This window comes from Ornithodoros turicata, chromosome 5 (genome assembly GCF_037126465.1).
Source record: "Ornithodoros turicata isolate Travis chromosome 5, ASM3712646v1, whole genome shotgun sequence".
NCBI lineage: Eukaryota > Metazoa > Arthropoda > Arachnida > Ixodida > Argasidae > Ornithodoros > Ornithodoros turicata.
This window is the reverse complement of record NC_088205.1, coordinates 68,332,364-68,351,353: the sequence shown is the minus strand read 5'-3', so window position 1 is coordinate 68,351,353 and position 18,990 is coordinate 68,332,364. Positions and strand designations below refer to the sequence as shown.

Sequence of the window (18,990 nt, the reverse complement as noted above, 5' to 3'; positions counted from 1 at the left end):
CGGGCATATACATCAAGAGTCATGGATCAGCAGGTCGCGCAACAGTGCGGCCTACGTTTCCATCTTTTTCTACTTTTAACCTAATCTAATCTAGTTACAGGCATACTCGAGCAAAAATCACTGATGAGCCTGCTTGCTCCTCAGTGTCACGTGTCAGCTGAGCATAAGTAAGCAAGCGGAGGGCTGAGCGAGGCCATGAGTGACTCCTCTTTGCCTTATGCTGGAAAACTACCGCAGGCGGAAAACGACCTGAAAAGTAATAAAAAATAATGATGATGCTATTTTACGTCGCGAGACAACTGTGATCGACCTGAGAAGCAATGTTGCAAGACGCGAAGGCAGTATCAGCATCCATGGTATCGTACTTCACCACATTAGAAATTAATCTTGCGATACTTCCCGCAACAGTGTAAGACACGTAGATTGCAATGACATAAATTCGACAGTATTCTGAAGACCAATGAATCAATAAATCAACCAATTAAAATATAATTTTATGTATATCCTTTTTCCACACTGTGAGGGATCTGTATAGTGACACATTGGATCAACCAGCCAACGTTAATGCTTCACTTGTCCAGTAAAACAGTGTATATGTATATTGCAATACCTCTTATACTTTGAATTCACCCGATATAAACCATTGTCACCTACATACAAAGCTGGACCTTCGAGTTGACCTGGCCCTCTCCATCAATTTCTGTAATCATCCAGTTCTTCTGAATCCATGCATCCTGACTTCCGGCTTCAGTCTGCTGTCTGTCTTGTGATATCTGCCCTTTATTTAGATGTGGATGAGTGCGCGCAAAAGCCGCACATCTGTGACCAGGAATGCACGAATACAATAGGAAGTTACGCCTGCGGGTGTAAGAGAGGCTACGCACTTTCGCCTCTAGACAAACGGAGCTGCAGAGGTGAGATATGACACGTAAGCTTCTCGATAACTTCCCTTTACTGATCATGTTTCGTCTCCTCTGTTTCACACAGACATCGACGAATGCGCCACGGAAAATGGTGGATGCGAAGGAAGCTGCGTCAATATTCCTGGAAGTTACTATTGCACCTGCCCTAGGGGATGGAAGGTTGCAGCTGATCTCCGTAGCTGTGTCGGTAAGATAGCTACTAGTCTTCTAAGTGTTTCACTAGGTGGCGCAGTACATGGACACCCCGGAACAGTTAACTGTAACACTCGACTGTGTGTCTTTGTTGGGGCAACGCCGCCCTTTTGGGGGAGCTGTGAGACGAAACTGAATCGCTCCTTCCTCATTTTAGGGCGATATGTGGTTCCCAGAAACGATCTTGGCATTAATCTCGCTTATAAAAAAGTTAGCTTGGAAGTGCGTTATTGACAGCTCGCACATTGAGCGCTCATACATCACATTAAAAATGTGATGCAACAGAACGAAAAAAAGAAAAAAAAAGATGCAACGAAGTCCTACTGAAACTAGATAATACGCCATTGCAGTTTGTCTCTGCACAGGGGATTTATGAATTTCCTCGCTTTTCGAACGGTGTGTCGCGGAACGAAAGATTTCCCGTGTGTCTCTTCCTCGGTTTACGAACCTCGATTTCCGAATGTTGAACGCATTTTCTTTTTAGGCACGAATATAGAATAGTGTACCTTTTTTGGCACCGGTTTATGAACGTGGTGAGCGCGGTCGTCGAGGTCATTAAAGGTGGTCTCTGGACACAAAACGCAGATGAACTCAAGCTGCGATCGGAATAGTTCGTGCCTGAAATACATGCTACCGGAAGATTTCGTTTTGAAACAGTCGGAAACAGTAGAAATTAAGGAGTTTAGTGAGTCGTTTGTGCGCGACCTGCTACTTCAGCTTCTTGTAGCGTCGCGACGGTGGTACTGTGCAACAGGTTGTCATACCCTTTCTCCACGTCGAGAAAAACTGCACCGGTGAGTTTGCCTTCAGCCTTCGCTTGTTGCAGTTCAGCGACGAGATCGAGTACGTTGTCAATTGCTGAACATCCCTGACGAAAGCCTGCTATGACACCAGGAAAAAAGCGCGCGCTTTCCAGGTACCAATTCAAGCGCCGACAAACCATGCTGGAAGTCTCTATGCAACGCATTGACAAGCGGTCGTTCAACCTCGCGAAGATCCTCGGACCGTGGTCGAACGCTGCCCACGAGATGCAAGGCCTTCGTCTTTTTGCGGAGTACTTGTGCTCCACCGGTCTGGTGACGGCTCTCTGAAAGCCCTCCATCGTCATCCCCTCATCCTTTCCCAACGCGCAATAGGGCAGTGTACCGCCTCAGCGGCGGTGAATCGCCCACCTCATTATCATCCAATGTATGTATGTGTGTGTGACAAACCATGCGTTCCATTGTCTTCACAACGCAGCTTGTGAGGGCGATCAGGCGAAAGGAATCAATATTATCCGGCGATCTGCCTGGTTCGAGAAGAGGAACAACCATTGAAGTTTTCCATCTGCGTGGAACTTCACCTGTACGCAAAGTTTCGTTAAAGAGTCTCAAGAGAAGCTGACGCTCGCATAACGTGAGATTCTGGGGGGCTTTATATGTCACCTGGTCAGCTCCAGGCGAAGTGTGCTGGGGAGAATTCCTCAGGGCAAATTCAAGCTCAACAACCGAGAAAGATACATCCAAGGCAGGGTGCGAAGATGCGGGGTCGAAGAGTTCAAACCTGTACTACCCCGTTCCTGCTCCGGAGGCCGAAAGATTGTCTCCGGGGTATGCCAGCCGCTGTCATTTCAAGTCGAAGAACGTGATGGAGCACTGTGAGGATGAAGCGCAAGATAAGGGCGCTGACCGCAGGTGACAAACGGGATATCTGTCGTTTGAAGCAGTTGGATCAGCAGCAGCAGCAGTCGTTACAAGGGCTCTCCTGCAATACCTACGGGACACCCAGCTGAGTGTTACGTTGTAAACTGAGAACCGCGGCCCTGGGCACTCGCCCCCACTGCAAAGAAACCAGCCGGTTTCTTTTTTTCCTTGCGTGGACGCCACCTCCTGTTATTAAACTTATATATACCCCCCCCCCCCCCAGTTCGATCAGCGTGTAATCCTCCGCCGAATGTGATAGAGTATTCTGGGGACACGAGTGACGACAGCAGCGTCAGACTACTAACGTGTCTCCTCAGCGAAATTTATGACAGTGGATAGTCAATGACACAAAGCGTTTCAAACTATGTACAGAAAAATATAATACCGCTAACTATAAAGTAAATAAATGTTATAAAACGCCATAATGCAGTTCCTGTCATTCTGTCCCCCGCACTCACCATGGACCTCGATTTATGAATCCCCAGTTTTATGAGCGACTTTCCGTGGAACGCATGCCGTTCGTAAATCGAGAGTTCCCTGTATTTGTGAGCCAGCGCTGTTCTCGGCATGGATACACAGGAGATACCGCGTGCGCCTAACTTTGAGCTGCTATCACCATATTTAGGACAGAGAGGTCAATGATGTGACTCCACGGGTAATAGGGGACAGATGGAAACCGGGCAGTTGCGCAGACAGCTGACCTCGTTACATAGCGTATAGGGAGATGAGGAATAGGTGTAGGATGAAGTTCATGGACAAGGTGAAGACGTCAGCACAAATTGACAGCGTTTCTCGCGCATTTTCCTATACGCTGTTGCATTATGTGCCACGTCATCATTTGTTCCTTTGTTTGTCTTGCTCCTCACTCACGGCGACCATCACCAACGGCCGGAATATCCACAAGGGGTCCGCAGCAGGGTTCTGGAATAGTTTACAAAAGGGCATGTCCCTGCATTGAGCACGTATAAGAATTCGCTGACATTTCATTCCATACGTCTTGTATAGTAGAGCACGAGGTTATTTCGCGTTGCCTTCGAGGCGGACGGAATATGCTGCTGGGGTTCCGCTGGGCACTTTGAAGGTATAGATCTCTACCTGTTTGTAAACAAATGACGTCATAATGTTCGACAGCGCCAGGAGTTTGGTAGAGTTGAACTACGTTCAATGCTAGTGGCGAACAAGGTCGCGCCCGAAAGCCACGGTCTTGAGGGGATTACGATGGTCTCTGAAAAGGACGCGACCTTCGGTCCTACTTTTCTTTCAATAGGAGGCAGGGAACAATTGCCCATTCGTAGAACCCAGCTCTCCCATTCCGTTCTGTTTTGGTTTCGGTGTGTCTACCAACGTCATGATGACGTTTCTCGGGTAGAGGTTTATTGTTTGAGTGGGTGCAGTCATAAAACGCCTGCAATAAACCGTTAAACCTATATGCCACTGTGCGGTCTAATACCGACGCTGTCTTTGAAAGGTATGTCTAGAGCTAGAGCAATTGGGTGATGGAGGAATGAAACAAGCCCTTGGACGTTGACGAAAACGTAATACGATTTGTGCCCACCCCACGCCGTCCAATCAGGACAGCGTGGTTTAAAATGTAATACGGATATGTGACCTGTGAATCTGCTGTGGGACGAATGAGTTTTCATGCCTCCAGAATAATCTGCGTCGAAGTACAGGTCTCCGTTTGACTACTGATAACAACATATAACTTTCACCGCTTATGTCGGCTATGACCCTTAAAAGCCGATCAACCGTAACCAAAGACAGCCATTTATGTTTTGAATTCACATTGCACAAATAATCCTTACATCAGCATTTACATAGAGTACGGAATCTGTGCAAACTGGCTTCGATCTACAGATTTCTCATTTATTTAGATGTGGATGAGTGTGCAGAGAGTCTGCATGCTTGCGACCAGGAATGCATGAATACCATTGGAAGTTACACTTGCCAGTGTAAGAGTGGCTACGAACTTTCATCTACGGATGGACGAACCTGCAACGGTGAGAAGTTATCAAAAACGTTTTAAAAATTGAGCAGTTGGGTAGCCCATAAATTTAAATCGCTAAAATACCCTAGCGCCGGGGAGGTAAAAGAAACGACATCCCACACAAAGCACTGAAACAAGCCTCTTCAGAAAAGTATTCGTTATACATTCCTTATTTTCCTTTTTTCCCACGCAGACATAAACGAATGTGCCGCAAACAACGGCGGTTGTAAAGGAAGTTGCGTCAACTTTCCCGGTGGCCACTACTGCACCTGCACTACAGGGTTCAAGATTGCAGCAGACCTTCGTGGCTGCGTCGGTATGACAACCACCGGACCCATTCAGATCTCCTCTTATGTACAGCTATGGGTATATTTAACTATAACGCGCGATCTCGTTGCTTTACTGAAGCAACGCAGCCGTATAGAGAGGGGGGGGGAGGAGCTATGAGTCATTATTAAAACTTATAAAACCTCCCAGTGCTGGATCTAAAAGAGGGACAAAGTACGACACCAGGAACGACACACAACCACCGCGTTACTATCAATGCAGTCGTCGTGTGTGGTGTCTCGTGTCGTCCTTTGTCGTTCGTTTAGACCCGGCACTGGGGGTTTTATCGATTTTAATAACGAATAACTAACCTGCCGAGCTCTAAACCTTGTTCTGCCGAGTGCATGCAGAAGAGGCATATTTCAGGGAATTTCGCTTGAATTTTTCTGAGTGTTTGGAGATGCGTTAATCTAGGTCGCTATATACAGGGTGTCCACGCTAAGTGTGAACAGATTTTTTAAAAATATATCAATCACTTTTTCCGAGATGAAATCAATTGCAATATAGCACATGCTGAAGGGCACTCCCTAGGGGGGCATTAACAGACTCCTAAGGCAATGTCTTAATTAACTTTCAATAATTAACTTTTTAATTATAAAAGCTACAAAGTTGCTCCAATGAAAACATCTCATCTTTTCGGTCACCAGATACCAAAACCGTTTTCAGAACAAAAATCCGTTCGGTAGATCGTCCGCAAAAAATTCGTGAAGGAACGCCATTTTTTTCTTTATTTGGTTTATTGCGCATCTTCAAAGAAGCGGCTTTCCTTTGCCCCCAGTGTGAGAGAGTGAAAGAGCACAGTGCCGCCTCATGCGTCGAAGATTAGCTTTAACTTGCGGAAACAAAACAAAAACACAAATCTATCGGGTGAGTCTATCGCGACTGCCCTTATCTTGTGCTGCATTTTCTGTTTTCTTTTAATCTTTTTCCAGAGGCGATAGTGTGCTCTTTCATCCTCTCGTATTGGGGGCGAAGGAAAGACGCGTCTCTAGAGATGCGCAATGAATAAAATAAAGAAAAAAATGGCGTTCCTTCACGAATTTTTTTCGGACGATCTATCGAACGGATTTTTGTTCTGAAAACGGCTTTGGTATCTGGTGACCGAAGAGGTCAGATGTTCTCATTGGAGCAACTTCGTAGCTTTTATAATTAAAAAGTTAATTATTGAAAGTTAATTAAGACATTGCCTTAGGAGTCTGTTAATGCCCCCCTAGGGAGTGCCCTTCAGCATATGCTATATTGCAATTGATTTCATCTCGAAAAAAGTGATTTATGTATTTTTAAAAAATCTGTTCACACTTAGCGTGGACACCCTGTATAGTGCTCAGAGATAACGTTGATGCTATAAAGTTGTAAAGGAAACTGGATATTACGGGTATGAGCTATATAGCTACAGGGTGAAAGACCATGATTAAGATGACAACCTGAATGTAAATTGACTCCCTTTATAACTAGTTCATTAACGCTGCTGCATGGATGACGTTATGGATTGCGTCGCTCCTCACTACGGCGCAGGGATGGGCATAAATACATTTTTTTCAGTATTTAAATATAGACACAAAATACTTACTCTGTATTTAAATACAACATATCGATACATGTCTTCATATTTTAAATAGTATCCTGAATATTTGAAGTAATTTAATCTATTTTAATGTGAATATTTAATGTATTTAAGTTCAATTGAGTTTATTTCTCAGTTCAGTTTATTTTTGCACGAAAAGATGATGCTGGAGGGGAAGTGTGCTTGACGTGGCCCAGCCTCCCTGCGTTACATTTGGCCAACAGCTGCGGTACAGGCAAATACAAAGACTACAGTACAAGGCAAATACAACACAAACGATGTACAAATAAAGTTGCATGCAAATACATTAATGATGGTTCAAGGTATAGATGTGAAACACTGAATATCACAGTCACTTCTGCATTTCAAATAAATTGGCAATGCACGTATTAAAAAGGTACTACAGGTATTAATTGAAAGTATTGGTGTTACCTAATTAAATCGCCTCCGACGAGGAGGCTTCCGAAAAGATGAACGTCCTGAATGCACCAATTGTCATGACATCTGGGTCTATATGGCAACTATGAAGTTCATTAAGTAAACGAGATAAAGTGAAACTTAGCATTTGAGCACCATAGATAGTTCGACAGTGAGGGACTACCCGTCTTGGTGTAACACGAGTATAGTAATCAGACGAATATGATTGAAGGTCGCAAAGTGGCAAGAACTGTGTGTCTAAAATGTTCCGATGAATAACATAGTGTTTGTCGAGTAAGTAGCGATAAAGCGTTTCTACTTTAAATATTCTGTATTAAGTGGTGCCCATCTCCGCTAGGGCGTTCCTCGGTAACGATTAGTACACAGACGAGCAGGCTCATGGCAGGATTCTTGCTTTGCTAGCAAAAAGGTATCTTCCTTGAGTTCCCCAGCATTAAAACTAGAGCTGCAGCTGCAGAAAAACAAAGTGTCCGCCCCTTGAAGCTCTTATCAGTGTTATATACCACTTGATAGCGTCTACTCTAGCTTATTCACGTTCATCGAAACTTCCTCTCCGATCAGTAATGGAGGAAGCAGAAATCGAAATCTCGTAGCCATGCACATCGCACCAGAGCAATCTCGGGTTTCTACACCAAATCATGCGCATTTATTAGTGCGTAATATATTGTTGAGCCATTATGTTATTAGTGGATTGATCATCTTATTTTTATTCATTATAGTTTATCACTTCTTATATATTTTTGTTTGCCTATATTCATTGCGCAGCACACGAGTTTATTGGTTCCAGCTACCTCAGGAACGGGGTTCCGTAATGCATAAAACTGAATTATGAAGAGCAATGAAGTCAACTGCAGTTGCAGCAAGCAAGTCAATTTAGGTTTTATAATAATTTACATTGCATTCAAAATCAATATATGAGGTACAGGTTCAGGCACTAAGCAGTGAAAACGTTGAATGATCACTCAATGAAATCGAAATGACTATCGAAAAAATTCGAAACCGGGAACCGAAACCGGGAGCATTGTTTTCAACATATGCTATGCGACTGCAATGTAGGATGCGTCATGTGAGACTGACCAGAATTTTTATAAAACACCTATGAGAGAAGCACAGATATTGTTTTTGCAGTTGAGTTCTACGGCCGGGTAGACATCCTCTGGAAGAGAGTATGCGTCTACCAGATCACTAAACACCTGAAATTCATCATTAAATTTTTACTTAGGGGATTTCTAGCAAAAGCGAGATAGCAGGTTGAGAGACTACCCTAGTCGAACACCATTCCACGTTTGAAAAATCCTGAAACACGCACGTGCGCTAAAATGTCATCCCCGAATTTTGTTATGCAAATGAGCCGAAACCGAAAAAGTGCGTCTGAGGAGCGCTTCACCCACACCGACGGAGGCTTATCTAGGCCGGAAAGCGGTTTATCTGGCCAGCTGAGCGGCACCTACTCCAATCATCTCCAGCGCTCCAAATCACGTGGCCCTCTGACGTGAAATGAGCTCTGTACTCCCCGCGTTCCCAGTCGCCGCGGTTTCGGCTCATTTCAATATCAAAATTCGGGGATGGCTGTTTTAACACACGTGCGGATTTCAGGATTTGTTAAACGTGAAATGGCTCGCAACTAGGGTAGTCTCTCAATCTGCCATCTCGCTTTTGCCCGAAATCCCCGAATTCGAAAGTTAATTAATGAATTTTAGGTAATTAGTCATCTTGTAGTTGCACACTTTCTTCGAGACGGTGTCAGCCTTGCCGTAGAACTGAACTGGAAAAACAACATCTATGCTGCCCTCATAGCATTCTGGTCAGTCTTACGTGACGCACCCTGTATGTTCAGGCATTTCGAACAGGGCTGACAATGCTTTTATTTTATTGTCTTTACAGAGATAACTTGTCCAGCATTTCTTGAAGTTCCGAACAGTAAGACAAGGTGCAAACCAAACGTGCGTGAAGGGAAGTTTGCCAAGGCAGGAACTGTCTGCAATATCACGTGCAAGTTTGGATACGAATTAGAAGGCGGAAAGACAATTCGGTGTCTCGAAAGTGGCACATGGAGCTCCGCCCCGCCAACCTGTGCAGGTATATACAGACAATAGACCTTTTTAGAAACGCAAGCGCCACCTCTGGTACGCAAGGGCTCATGAGAACTTAGAGCGCCTTCATGCATTACGATACGGCAAGAGGCAGAGGTAGAAGATGAAGAACAACATTCCCGCCGTGTGCAGCATCAGCGTCAGCCGGATAAAGCATATCCGAAGCAGACGACGGAGCAGTGCCCCACCAAGTTCCCATGCTGCTTTGCGCCACGCACGTGGTGGCGCGCGCATCTTTTTAAAATCGTCTATTTGTGCGACTGTCCGTCATCCAGTTACTTCGCGCGATGCCCATAGCTATGAGGCCACAACCCACCACCCTCCGCGCGGTGTGCGCGCCAATCATACAAATTACCTGCATTTTAATAATAATAACAATGCTAATTCTGCAACTTGTATACATACAAACTTGCATACATTGTATACATACATACACTTGTATACAATTCTCAAAATAAGTCTTGCGTGTGCAGGTTCCAGACGATGGCATGAGTCCCAGCGTTTCCAGAAATTCCCGGAATAAACAACATTTCTGAACAAACTAAATTTTCAACGAGGTACCTTGTGCAAATGTACGTTACTTTCATGCAGAAATCACCATCAACATAATACGTTGCATAACATATTATGTAATGTATTATATTGATGGCTATTAGGTGGTTGCCAAACCACCTAATAGCCATTTTCTTATTTCTTTTTTACTTTTGTTATGATATGATTTGACGTGATAGAAAAAAAAAAGCCGTCGCTCGTCAAGGCGCTGTCGGAAACCACACAAATTCAACATAGGACCAGCCGCCATCTTGACCCTGGAAACGAGGCCAACCGGAAGTCGCGCGAACGCTAGTAATGAATTACGCTGTTATTCGTACATTTCCAAGTGAGGTTAGGTGCACGCGAATTTGAGCGCAGGATAGTTGAGCGAAAGAACGCATTACTACAGTGCTCCGCGCAAGAAATTTGTAAACCGAAATGAGTTAATTGCTCGAACAAATCACGAAAAGCCGAAGCTATTTTTTTACTGGTTTGGCACTGTCTCGGAGTGACCATTGCTACGGCACAGGTATCAAAGCCCGGTGAAGTAAAACAAAAAAGTCGGGATGTTTATTTAACTAACGAGCGCACGGTAACGAGAAACTGAGCGAACAGTTTGTGGCTGGGGCATCAAGGACGCTAACCGAACAAAAAGTTTCCCGATAGGTGCCGCCGTTTTCGAATTATTCAGAAGGGGGATTTGCATGAAACACCCTTTATATATATAAGCACAGAAATTAAGAACTTGCGCTTTCTTGTGCAAGATGTTTCGCTTTTTCAGAGCAACCGCAACTGGGAATAATGTTTCAGAGTAACCTCCTTTGTACAGACTCTTATTTGATTTTTAAGTTATTGACTGCTATTCCCACATAAAGTTATCCGGTAATTCAGTAGTGATACCCCAAGCGCAAAAAAGATGGACTCCGTTATTTTATAATGTGCATTCGTTTTGATAAAATATTGTTGTACTGAAGCCTGAAGCTTTTACATATTTTATCGACATTAGTATGCCGTCAGTAGTCGAATCAATATACATTCCAAGATGTTTTACAGTATGTACATACTCAATTTCTGGACACTTTGTACATTTACCATGTCCTCGTGCATCTCAACAGGCATTTTCATAACACACACACACACACACACACACATATATGGGATGATGATGTGGTGGGTCATTCTCCGCCGTTATGGCGGTACACTGCCCCATTGCGCTGGTGGAAGGGATGAGAAAGTGATGATGATGGAAAGGTGTCCTATTAGAGTTCGTCCATTAGTCCAGTGCTGGAGAGGAACTCAGCAACAGCTCGTAGGCCTTGCATCAGATGTGAGGGGTACGACCATGGCCCGAGAATTTTGGCTAAGTCGAACTGGCGTTGATCGACGCGTTAGGGAGCAGTCTCCATGAGGGCGCGCTCACGATCGTACTGTACGCAGACCAGGAGGACGTGATGGAGGTCACCGCGCACACCACACGTGGAACAGAGGCTGGACGAGCCGACACCGATGAGGTGTTTTAAAGCCGGTGTAAATGCCACATAAGTTGTCTTCGTGCGTGTCTAAAAACCACTTTCTGTTTTTGCTGTATTCACCACCGTTTGATTTTCTTTATACCACTGCAATGATCCATATAGATCGTGCTTCACAGCATCGACTGCTCTTTCATAATTTCTAGTTGCTAAAGCATGTGTCATCAGCAGACTGATATTACGTTCCTTTTAGTGTGACCCTGGAAATTTCATTTTCAAGTGTACGTATTGAAGTGCATGCATGCATACTTCATTCCAATAACGTTAATGGTTCATTTCGATTTGCGCCAGCAAATAGCTGTCCAGCGTTGTTCAACCCTGACAACGGTAGAGTGCTGCCAGAACGGTGCCTGAGCGACACGGATAACCTCGTACTATCCCAGTGCACATACACCTGCAAGGAAGGATTTACCTTAAACGGGAACATGGTGAATACTTGTAGGAGGAACGGAACCTGGAAGTATCCACCAGCAACCTGCGAAAAACGTAAGAATGCATGTCTATATAATGAAAAGTAAGAAGTGGATTTGATATGACAATTGGGAGGCTCACTGGAAAGGCACAAAGGAGCATGGAAATGATCGGAATAAAATATTACGGGAGAAATAGAAATTACGATTCTGAGCCCTGGGATACATATTCGCACAAAAAGTTTGAGCGTAGCGCGCAATCCTGGAGCGCGAGGGAGCTTTGAATCTCGCGGCTGAAATGCCCCCTCACTCGGCTGCCAGCCGCTGACGTCATATGGCCGCGCCGTCTTTTTCTTTCTTTTTTTGCGATTTCTCCGGCTACGCGGCGCCGGCAAGCCGACCAGCAGGAAGCATTGCAAGCAGGAAGCGTTGTTGTTCATCGGACGTCGTGGAAAGGACAAGTGATGAACTGAACACTCTTTAGGCGACACGTCTGCTCTTCTTGACGAAACGTTTTATGGAGTTGGAGCCTAAGCTCTGCCAGCTTCGATTTCGCGACACGAATGCACCGGAGGCTGGTAAGTGATGCTGCAAAATGTGAACGAACATTCGGATTGCAATATAGTGCTTCTTCTTGGTTACAAATGCATTGTCATGAAGACGCGGCGCAGTGATCAGTGTTTTCACTTGAAGAGTTCGTCGACCATCATGACTTCTCCGGGTTGTGGTCAACACTATGGGTTCTGAACCGCATTGACACTGACATCTCTGAGGCGAAAAAGCGGACCGATGAATGCATAGCTGTGTAACATTGCGCTTACCATATACTGATACCAGGAGCGCAACGTCTCCAACAAGCACAACAACATGGATACCAAAATAAAGTCAGTAGAGTTCGTCTGCTAGCGATCTGTGGGAAACCCCAAAACACATGGCCAAATAGGCATTTTCTTTTTTGAATGGTCATACGCAGCATACAACAATGGCACATGGAATAAATCTCCAACTGACCTGAATGTATTTAGTCGTATCATATATATGCTACACACACAGGCACAATACTGTTCACTAATTACCGACACCTCAGCACAATCGGAACAGAAACCACAACCGCGTACGATCTACCTCAACCCATGCCGTCACGGCAACACAAATATATGTTCCAAATAATTTCCATGCTCCTTTAAAACGAAGGTTCGCTCTCCTAGCAATTTAACGAATCACCACTCGCCTTTGGTCGATTATTATATATTATGTTATATTATATAGAAAGGGAAAATAGCCGAAGCTCTGTAGCTGCACGTTGAGTATATGTTTACAATTTGATATAATATATAATATAGTATTATAATATATATATATATATTATATAATATTATATATAAGTACTGGCATGGCGACGTTCGACTTACAAGCACAGGCTATATACGTGCAGCCGAAGAGCTCCTGCTCATTTCCCCCCTTATATTATATATATATATATATATATATATATATATATATATATCCACTCGCTCAAACGTAGCCCATCTACGCATTGCTGATCAGGGGCCCAATAAAGCCGAAACAGCTGTCCAGTGCTGGTGTGGCGACGTTTGGGACTTATAAACATATGTTCAACGTGCAGCCAAAGAGCCTATGCTATTTTTCTTCACTATATATATATATATATATATATATGAATGTATAACTGAGTACAGATGGACGCGAAAACAAATAGACTACAAGTAATGAAGAGACTTGGGAGGCCGTATAAGGGTTAAAAACACTTGCTACTTTTATTACATTAATAATTAAGGGGGCGCTAGGAATAGATTTACAGTTAGGGGTCGACGTTTCGGCAGTCAGCGCTGCCTTCAACAGAACTAAACTTGGAAATAGGTGACAAGGGCTTATATACAAGGGAAAGGGGGAAAATGAGAGGGGAACAGTGCACGTGGAGCGGAGTTGGTGATGTTGCAGGAGCGTTGTTGCTAATGGTCCATTGAGCACTTGCAGGAGCGTTGGCTGTCTTCCAGGAGAGTACTCCTTGGTCGTCTGATAAACCTGAAAAGATAAGAGAGATACGGCAGAAAGAACGAAAGAGGGTCGGGGGACTTGGTCTAGGAGCTAAGGCTGCGAACTGTAGACAATACGCCGGGGTCTTCGTTTATCGTGGACTGGAATTTGTGGATTAGGAATGATTCACGCTGTTGCCTGCTACGGTCTGAGGGGAAACCAGATTGTAAGATGCACACGTGGATGTCCTTGAATGAGTGGCCGGTTTGATTGAAATGACGCGACACAGGGAGATTTGGTTTCTTTGTAATATCGGACCTGTGATTATTAAAACGAATTCGGAATGATGTTGTAGTTTGGCCGATATATTGTGCTTTGCATGCGTTGCATTCCAATAGATATACTACGTTGGATGAGTTGCAGTCAGAAGTAGTTTTGATTTTTACTTGGAAGTTGCTGTTTGTGCTTTGTACCCTGTCTGCAGTCTGCATTACAATACAAATTTGGCATCTTCGTACGTTGCATGGGTGGCAGCCTTCGGTTGTAGGAGGTGGCTTATTGACTTTTGCGTTGACTAAGTGGTCTTGAAGATTTCTTGCACGACGATATGCTATGCGTGGCGGTTCTGGGAATATTTCTCCAAGGCGCTGCGACTGTGTTAAAATTGGGTGATGACGTTTCAGTATGTTTTTAAGGTTAGGGATCGCGCCATTGAAGGTGACTGTAAGATTAACCCGCTTGGGGCGTTCGGGGCGTGTTGAGTTTTTTAGAAGTTCACTGAGATTAGTACGGCGGGCTCTACATATCGCGTCCTTCACGAGATCCTGGGGGAAGTTTCGGCTGACCAGCGTGTTTTGAAGATCGTTAAGGTTTGCGTCCAGCTCGTCCTCTTGGGAACAAATGCGCCGGTAGCGGAGGGCCTGACTATACGGGATGGCCAATTTTGTATGTCGGGGATGGCAGCTGTGAAATGATAGGTACTGTTGGGAGTCAGTCGGTTTTCGGTACAGATTTGTTACGAGGGTGCCATTGGATATGCCTATATGGACATCTAGAAAATCTATGCTCTCTCTAGAATAAGCGTGAGTGAATTGTATTGTGGGGTGCATGTTACCGAAGTTTTCAATGAAAGACAGAAGCGAGTCTTCAGAATGTGGCCACAGCATGAATATGTCGTCCAAAAAGCGCTTAAAAATTAGGGGTTTAAGTTGACAGGTGCTAAGGAACCGTCCTTCTAGATCACCCATAAAGATATTCGCGTAATTTGGGGCCATTTTCGTGCCCATGGCTGTGCCGTTAATTTGAATGTAATGCCTGTTGTCAAATTCAAAATTATTACATGTGAGTATTAGAGAAATTAGTGTTTCTACGACAGCAGAGTCGTACGGTTTTTCGGAAAATTTTTCATATGCTACGACAGTGGCATGGAAACTAAAGAACACAACCAAGAATTACAAAGAAACCAAATCTCCCTGTGTCGCGTCATTTCAATCAAACCGGCCACTCATTCAAGGACATCCACGTGTACATCTTACAATCTGGTTTCCCCTCAGACCGTAGCAGGCAACAGCGTGAATCATTCCTAATCCACAAATTCCAGTCCACGATAAACGAAGACCCCGGCGTATTGTCTACAGTTCGCAGCCTTAGCTCCTAGACCAAGTCCCCCGACCCTCTTTCGTTCTTTCTGCCGTATCTCTCTTATCTTTTCAGGTTTATCAGACGACCAAGGAGTACTCTCCTGGAAGACAGCCAACGCTCCTGCAAGTGCTCAATGGACCATTAGCAACAACGCTCCTGCAACATCACCAACTCCGCTCCACGTGCACTGTTCCCCTCTCATTTTCCCCCTTTCCCTTGTATATAAGCCCTTGTCACCTATTTCCAAGTTTAGTTCTGTTGAAGGCAGCGCTGACTGCCGAAACGTCGACCCCTAACTGTAAATCTATTCCTAGCGCCCCCTTAATTATTAATGTAATAAAAGTAGCAAGTGTTTTTAACCCTTATACGGCCTCCCAAGTCTCTTCATTACTTGTAGTCTATATACATATATATATATACATATATATATAGATTATTTGCACAAATGAATCATAAATAATTGGAATCCGCATACTTTGAAGTTCCCGCGCGAAGAGACGCATGCCCGTTGTCAGTGTAACGACACTGACGGCACCATGCCGTTCACCAGGTGAATGGCGTTCAACTGTGTGAATGTCTGTTGCTGCAGGACTTTTTTCACATTCGCGTCGTGCCCTAGCGGCTGTGCAGCGTACCACCATCAGTCCGCGCCAGAACAGCTCGACGTGAGTAGTATAGGGAGCGAGCGCTAAAGATTCGCGGCGATGTGTTCCGTTTCAATATTTTCTTGTGTGCCATGGACGGAACTATAGCGGGATGGGGGGGGGGGGGATATGTTTAATAGAGTGAAAGAAAAAAAAACGGAAGTGTCAGCGAGGCTATTGCCAGCTTGCTATTCCGAAAAAGAAACTGAAAGATAAACAAAAAGCGGGAGCTCCGCGTGCTAGTTATTGCTGCATTATGGACCGTGCTCAAAGAGAAAAGGAAAATATTCACACCAGAAGGTTTATCGTGTGAGCGCAACCGCAGGCAGTGTTAAATAAGAACTGTTCTGTGCGAGAAATAAGTATACCTCGTAAATTCGTATATCGGATGATTACAGCGGAACTGTCACATCATTCGCGACTCCAACGAACTAGAGGTGGCGCCCCAAACTTCCAAGATGGCGGACGAGCGGAGGTCTCTCGAGCCAAGCGAGTGTAGGGACTGCGGTGTCGGCCGACATCTGTTTCTGTTTTTAATATGCACAAATTGACATGCTTCATGAAAAAGGAATTAAGTTTGTCTGCTGGTCATCTCATACTGTGCATTTCATCTCAGAGAAGTAGGCAAGTGGTTCCCGTCGTCGAAGTTTGTTTAGAGACACTGGGAGCCCAGCGAACGAAGAGGGCATTTTAGAATCTAAGAAGGCAAAGCAGGGATTATTTCCTTATGAAGAGTGACATAGCATTCGTTATGGAATGTAGATTAGTAGCCTCCAATCAATACCATTTTTGAGTTTCTCCTCTGATAGTCCCATAGTATGTGAGTGCTGCAAGAGAACAGAACAACTCTTTCGGCAGTGTGGCGTCTCTAGGAATTAGATAGTTTTTGTCCAAACTTTGAGGCATAAGAAATCTAAAAATTGTAATGCACAGGTTAACGTTCATATGAGCATCTGCAAGAGCTCAAGAGAACACTGGTGTGGTGATGACAAAACATGCTCATATCACGTTAGGTCCATCCCTGATGTGTGCAGAACTCTGTGACTGTATGTCAAAAGTATACGTGAACAATCCATATTTTGGAAAACCTTGGTGCACACACGTATATCTGACACCCACCTTGTCACCATACATGTGCAATTACTTAACATACCATATGCTGTGTAGTGAACATTTGAGCGCTGCAAAGGAGGTGCTCCACTTTTTCTGCACTGCTCTTGGTATCCACAAGCAACTTGGTGTGATATTTTTATCTTTGCGAGTCATTCGATGATACATGTGCGGCTTTCCCTGTTTATATGACAGAAGCTTTCCCTGTTTATATGAACCCTACAGACCATCCATAGTGGGTGCTTGTCTACGTCGCATTAGTATGGTGATACTGTTTACTTTGCCTGAGGTCTGAAAATACATACATGCATACATGTCAGCAGGCAAAGAAATGCCTGTTCCTTGTTCTGTTGTACTAAGATGAATATTCAGATAAAACTGTGGCGACAGAATTGATCAGGATTTCGTGTGGTGGGTCAGCATATGAGACTTCCGTTCCATTATTCCTTATTAGGAAATTATTAAAAGAAAGCGTGGAGCGTTTCCAACAGGCTGAGAAGAAATTTGTAGTGCAAAACTCCTCTTTTCGATTTTGACACATTCTTTTTTGCCGGCATTCTGTCCACAAGTAAGAGAAACGTGTACCGCCGTACCAGCTCGCTGCCCCAACACGCTCTCGCACCTGCATTCGCACCTTTTCTAAATCGGCGCCAGATGGCCACGGCTTCGCTGGAGTCGCAAACAGCAAAGTCGGCAGCCCGTGGCAGCCCAACAAAGGCTTACAAGTGTGCAGTGCTGAGTTCACCGATGAGAAAATGATGAACTGCGAAAACAATGAACAAGTGCGTGTACATGGGGAAACCATGATCCAACGTACAAAGACATATAACATTTTCAACAACCATGTGCCCGCTGCCCTGGTGCAAGAGTTAAGCAACATATGCCGTTTGTGTTGTGTGTTGGCTAGTTTACAACAACATGTTATTCGTACAGAGGCGACAGCACAAAGAACTGTAGAGTAGCTATGCAGTGTCCTTTTTTGTACCCGATAAAATATGACATTTCCTTCTTTTTTGTGTGATAGTCGCATGCAACTACCAGCAATTACAAGGCTTGTAGTTACGTATGTGAAGGCCTTCACAAAAGTAATGTTGCTGATGCATAGCTAGGAGAGACTGCACAGCTGTAGAAAAGGAAATAAATATATAAATCCGAGACACGTGCACGTTGACAGCTACAGATGTATTTTTCATGGATTCAGAAAAGCTTTTGTTTCATATAGTTGTTCAAGAAGGTGCGTTAAATAGAACACTTCCAGCTTAGGCACCCCTTAGACCACCTCGTCGTGAGGTACAACTAATGTAGCATGCTACTTGCTTGTGTACAGCCTGTTCACATACACCCGAAACTCCCTGGCGCTTAAATTTTAAATGTCGCAACAGGTGAATCCCATTCATTGCTGCCAAGGTAACATCATCTTCTATTGCACGAGGAGAAGAGTGCGCCTTTAATGCAGGTGATACAGCCCATTTGTACATCAAACTCCTTTAGAACGAAGCTTAGGGGACCGAAAAGAAGAAAAGAAAAGAAATCGTAGTAAAGGCCAGTTCGTTAAAGAGGATGTCCGCCATGTTGTTTGTTTATATTTCCGCTTCACTCTGAACGCCTCGCAATATCCATAAAAGCAAAAAGAGAGACCACTCAAATTATTTGTATGCCCTCACAGATCGCATTTATTTGCGCACGTCCTGTGACCTCACCTCGAATGGCTGTCGGCAAACACACTTGTTCCCTTCTTCGAAGTTAGGCGCACGTAGAGTCACTAAATAAGCTACGCTTCAGAGTATCGACACTGAGCCGCCATGTTGTTTCGGATGACCTCCAGCGCCATCCATTTAGCGCTCTTCGAAGTGTTGTCTTCTTCCACTGCTGAACTTCACCGTCTTCTATTTCTACTGCCAAAATAGAGGTGGGGCTG

The 18,990-nt window shown here is 44.4% G+C and overlaps 1 protein-coding gene and 1 long non-coding RNA gene across 2 annotated transcripts in view; one reads left to right on the top strand and one right to left on the bottom strand.

The window, feature by feature from the left end:
* The window catches only part of LOC135394647 (uncharacterized), a 31,428-nt gene that overhangs the window by 4,757 nt on the left and 7,681 nt on the right, over positions 1-18,990 (bottom strand). The window contains exon 2 of the long non-coding RNA XR_010422954.1: positions 11,682-11,744. This is a non-coding gene — a long non-coding RNA (uncharacterized LOC135394647). The remainder of the gene's footprint in view (positions 1-11,681; positions 11,745-18,990) is intronic.
* Positions 1-18,990, top strand: part of LOC135394645 (fibrillin-2-like) — a 57,410-nt gene that overhangs the window by 31,555 nt on the left and 6,865 nt on the right. The window contains exons 16-21 of the mRNA XM_064625488.1: positions 789-914; positions 988-1,110; positions 4,672-4,797; positions 4,978-5,100; positions 8,998-9,192; positions 11,561-11,755. Of these exons, the coding sequence (XP_064481558.1) occupies positions 789-914; positions 988-1,110; positions 4,672-4,797; positions 4,978-5,100; positions 8,998-9,192; positions 11,561-11,755 (888 nt within the window). The remainder of the gene's footprint in view (positions 1-788; positions 915-987; positions 1,111-4,671; positions 4,798-4,977; positions 5,101-8,997; positions 9,193-11,560; positions 11,756-18,990) is intronic.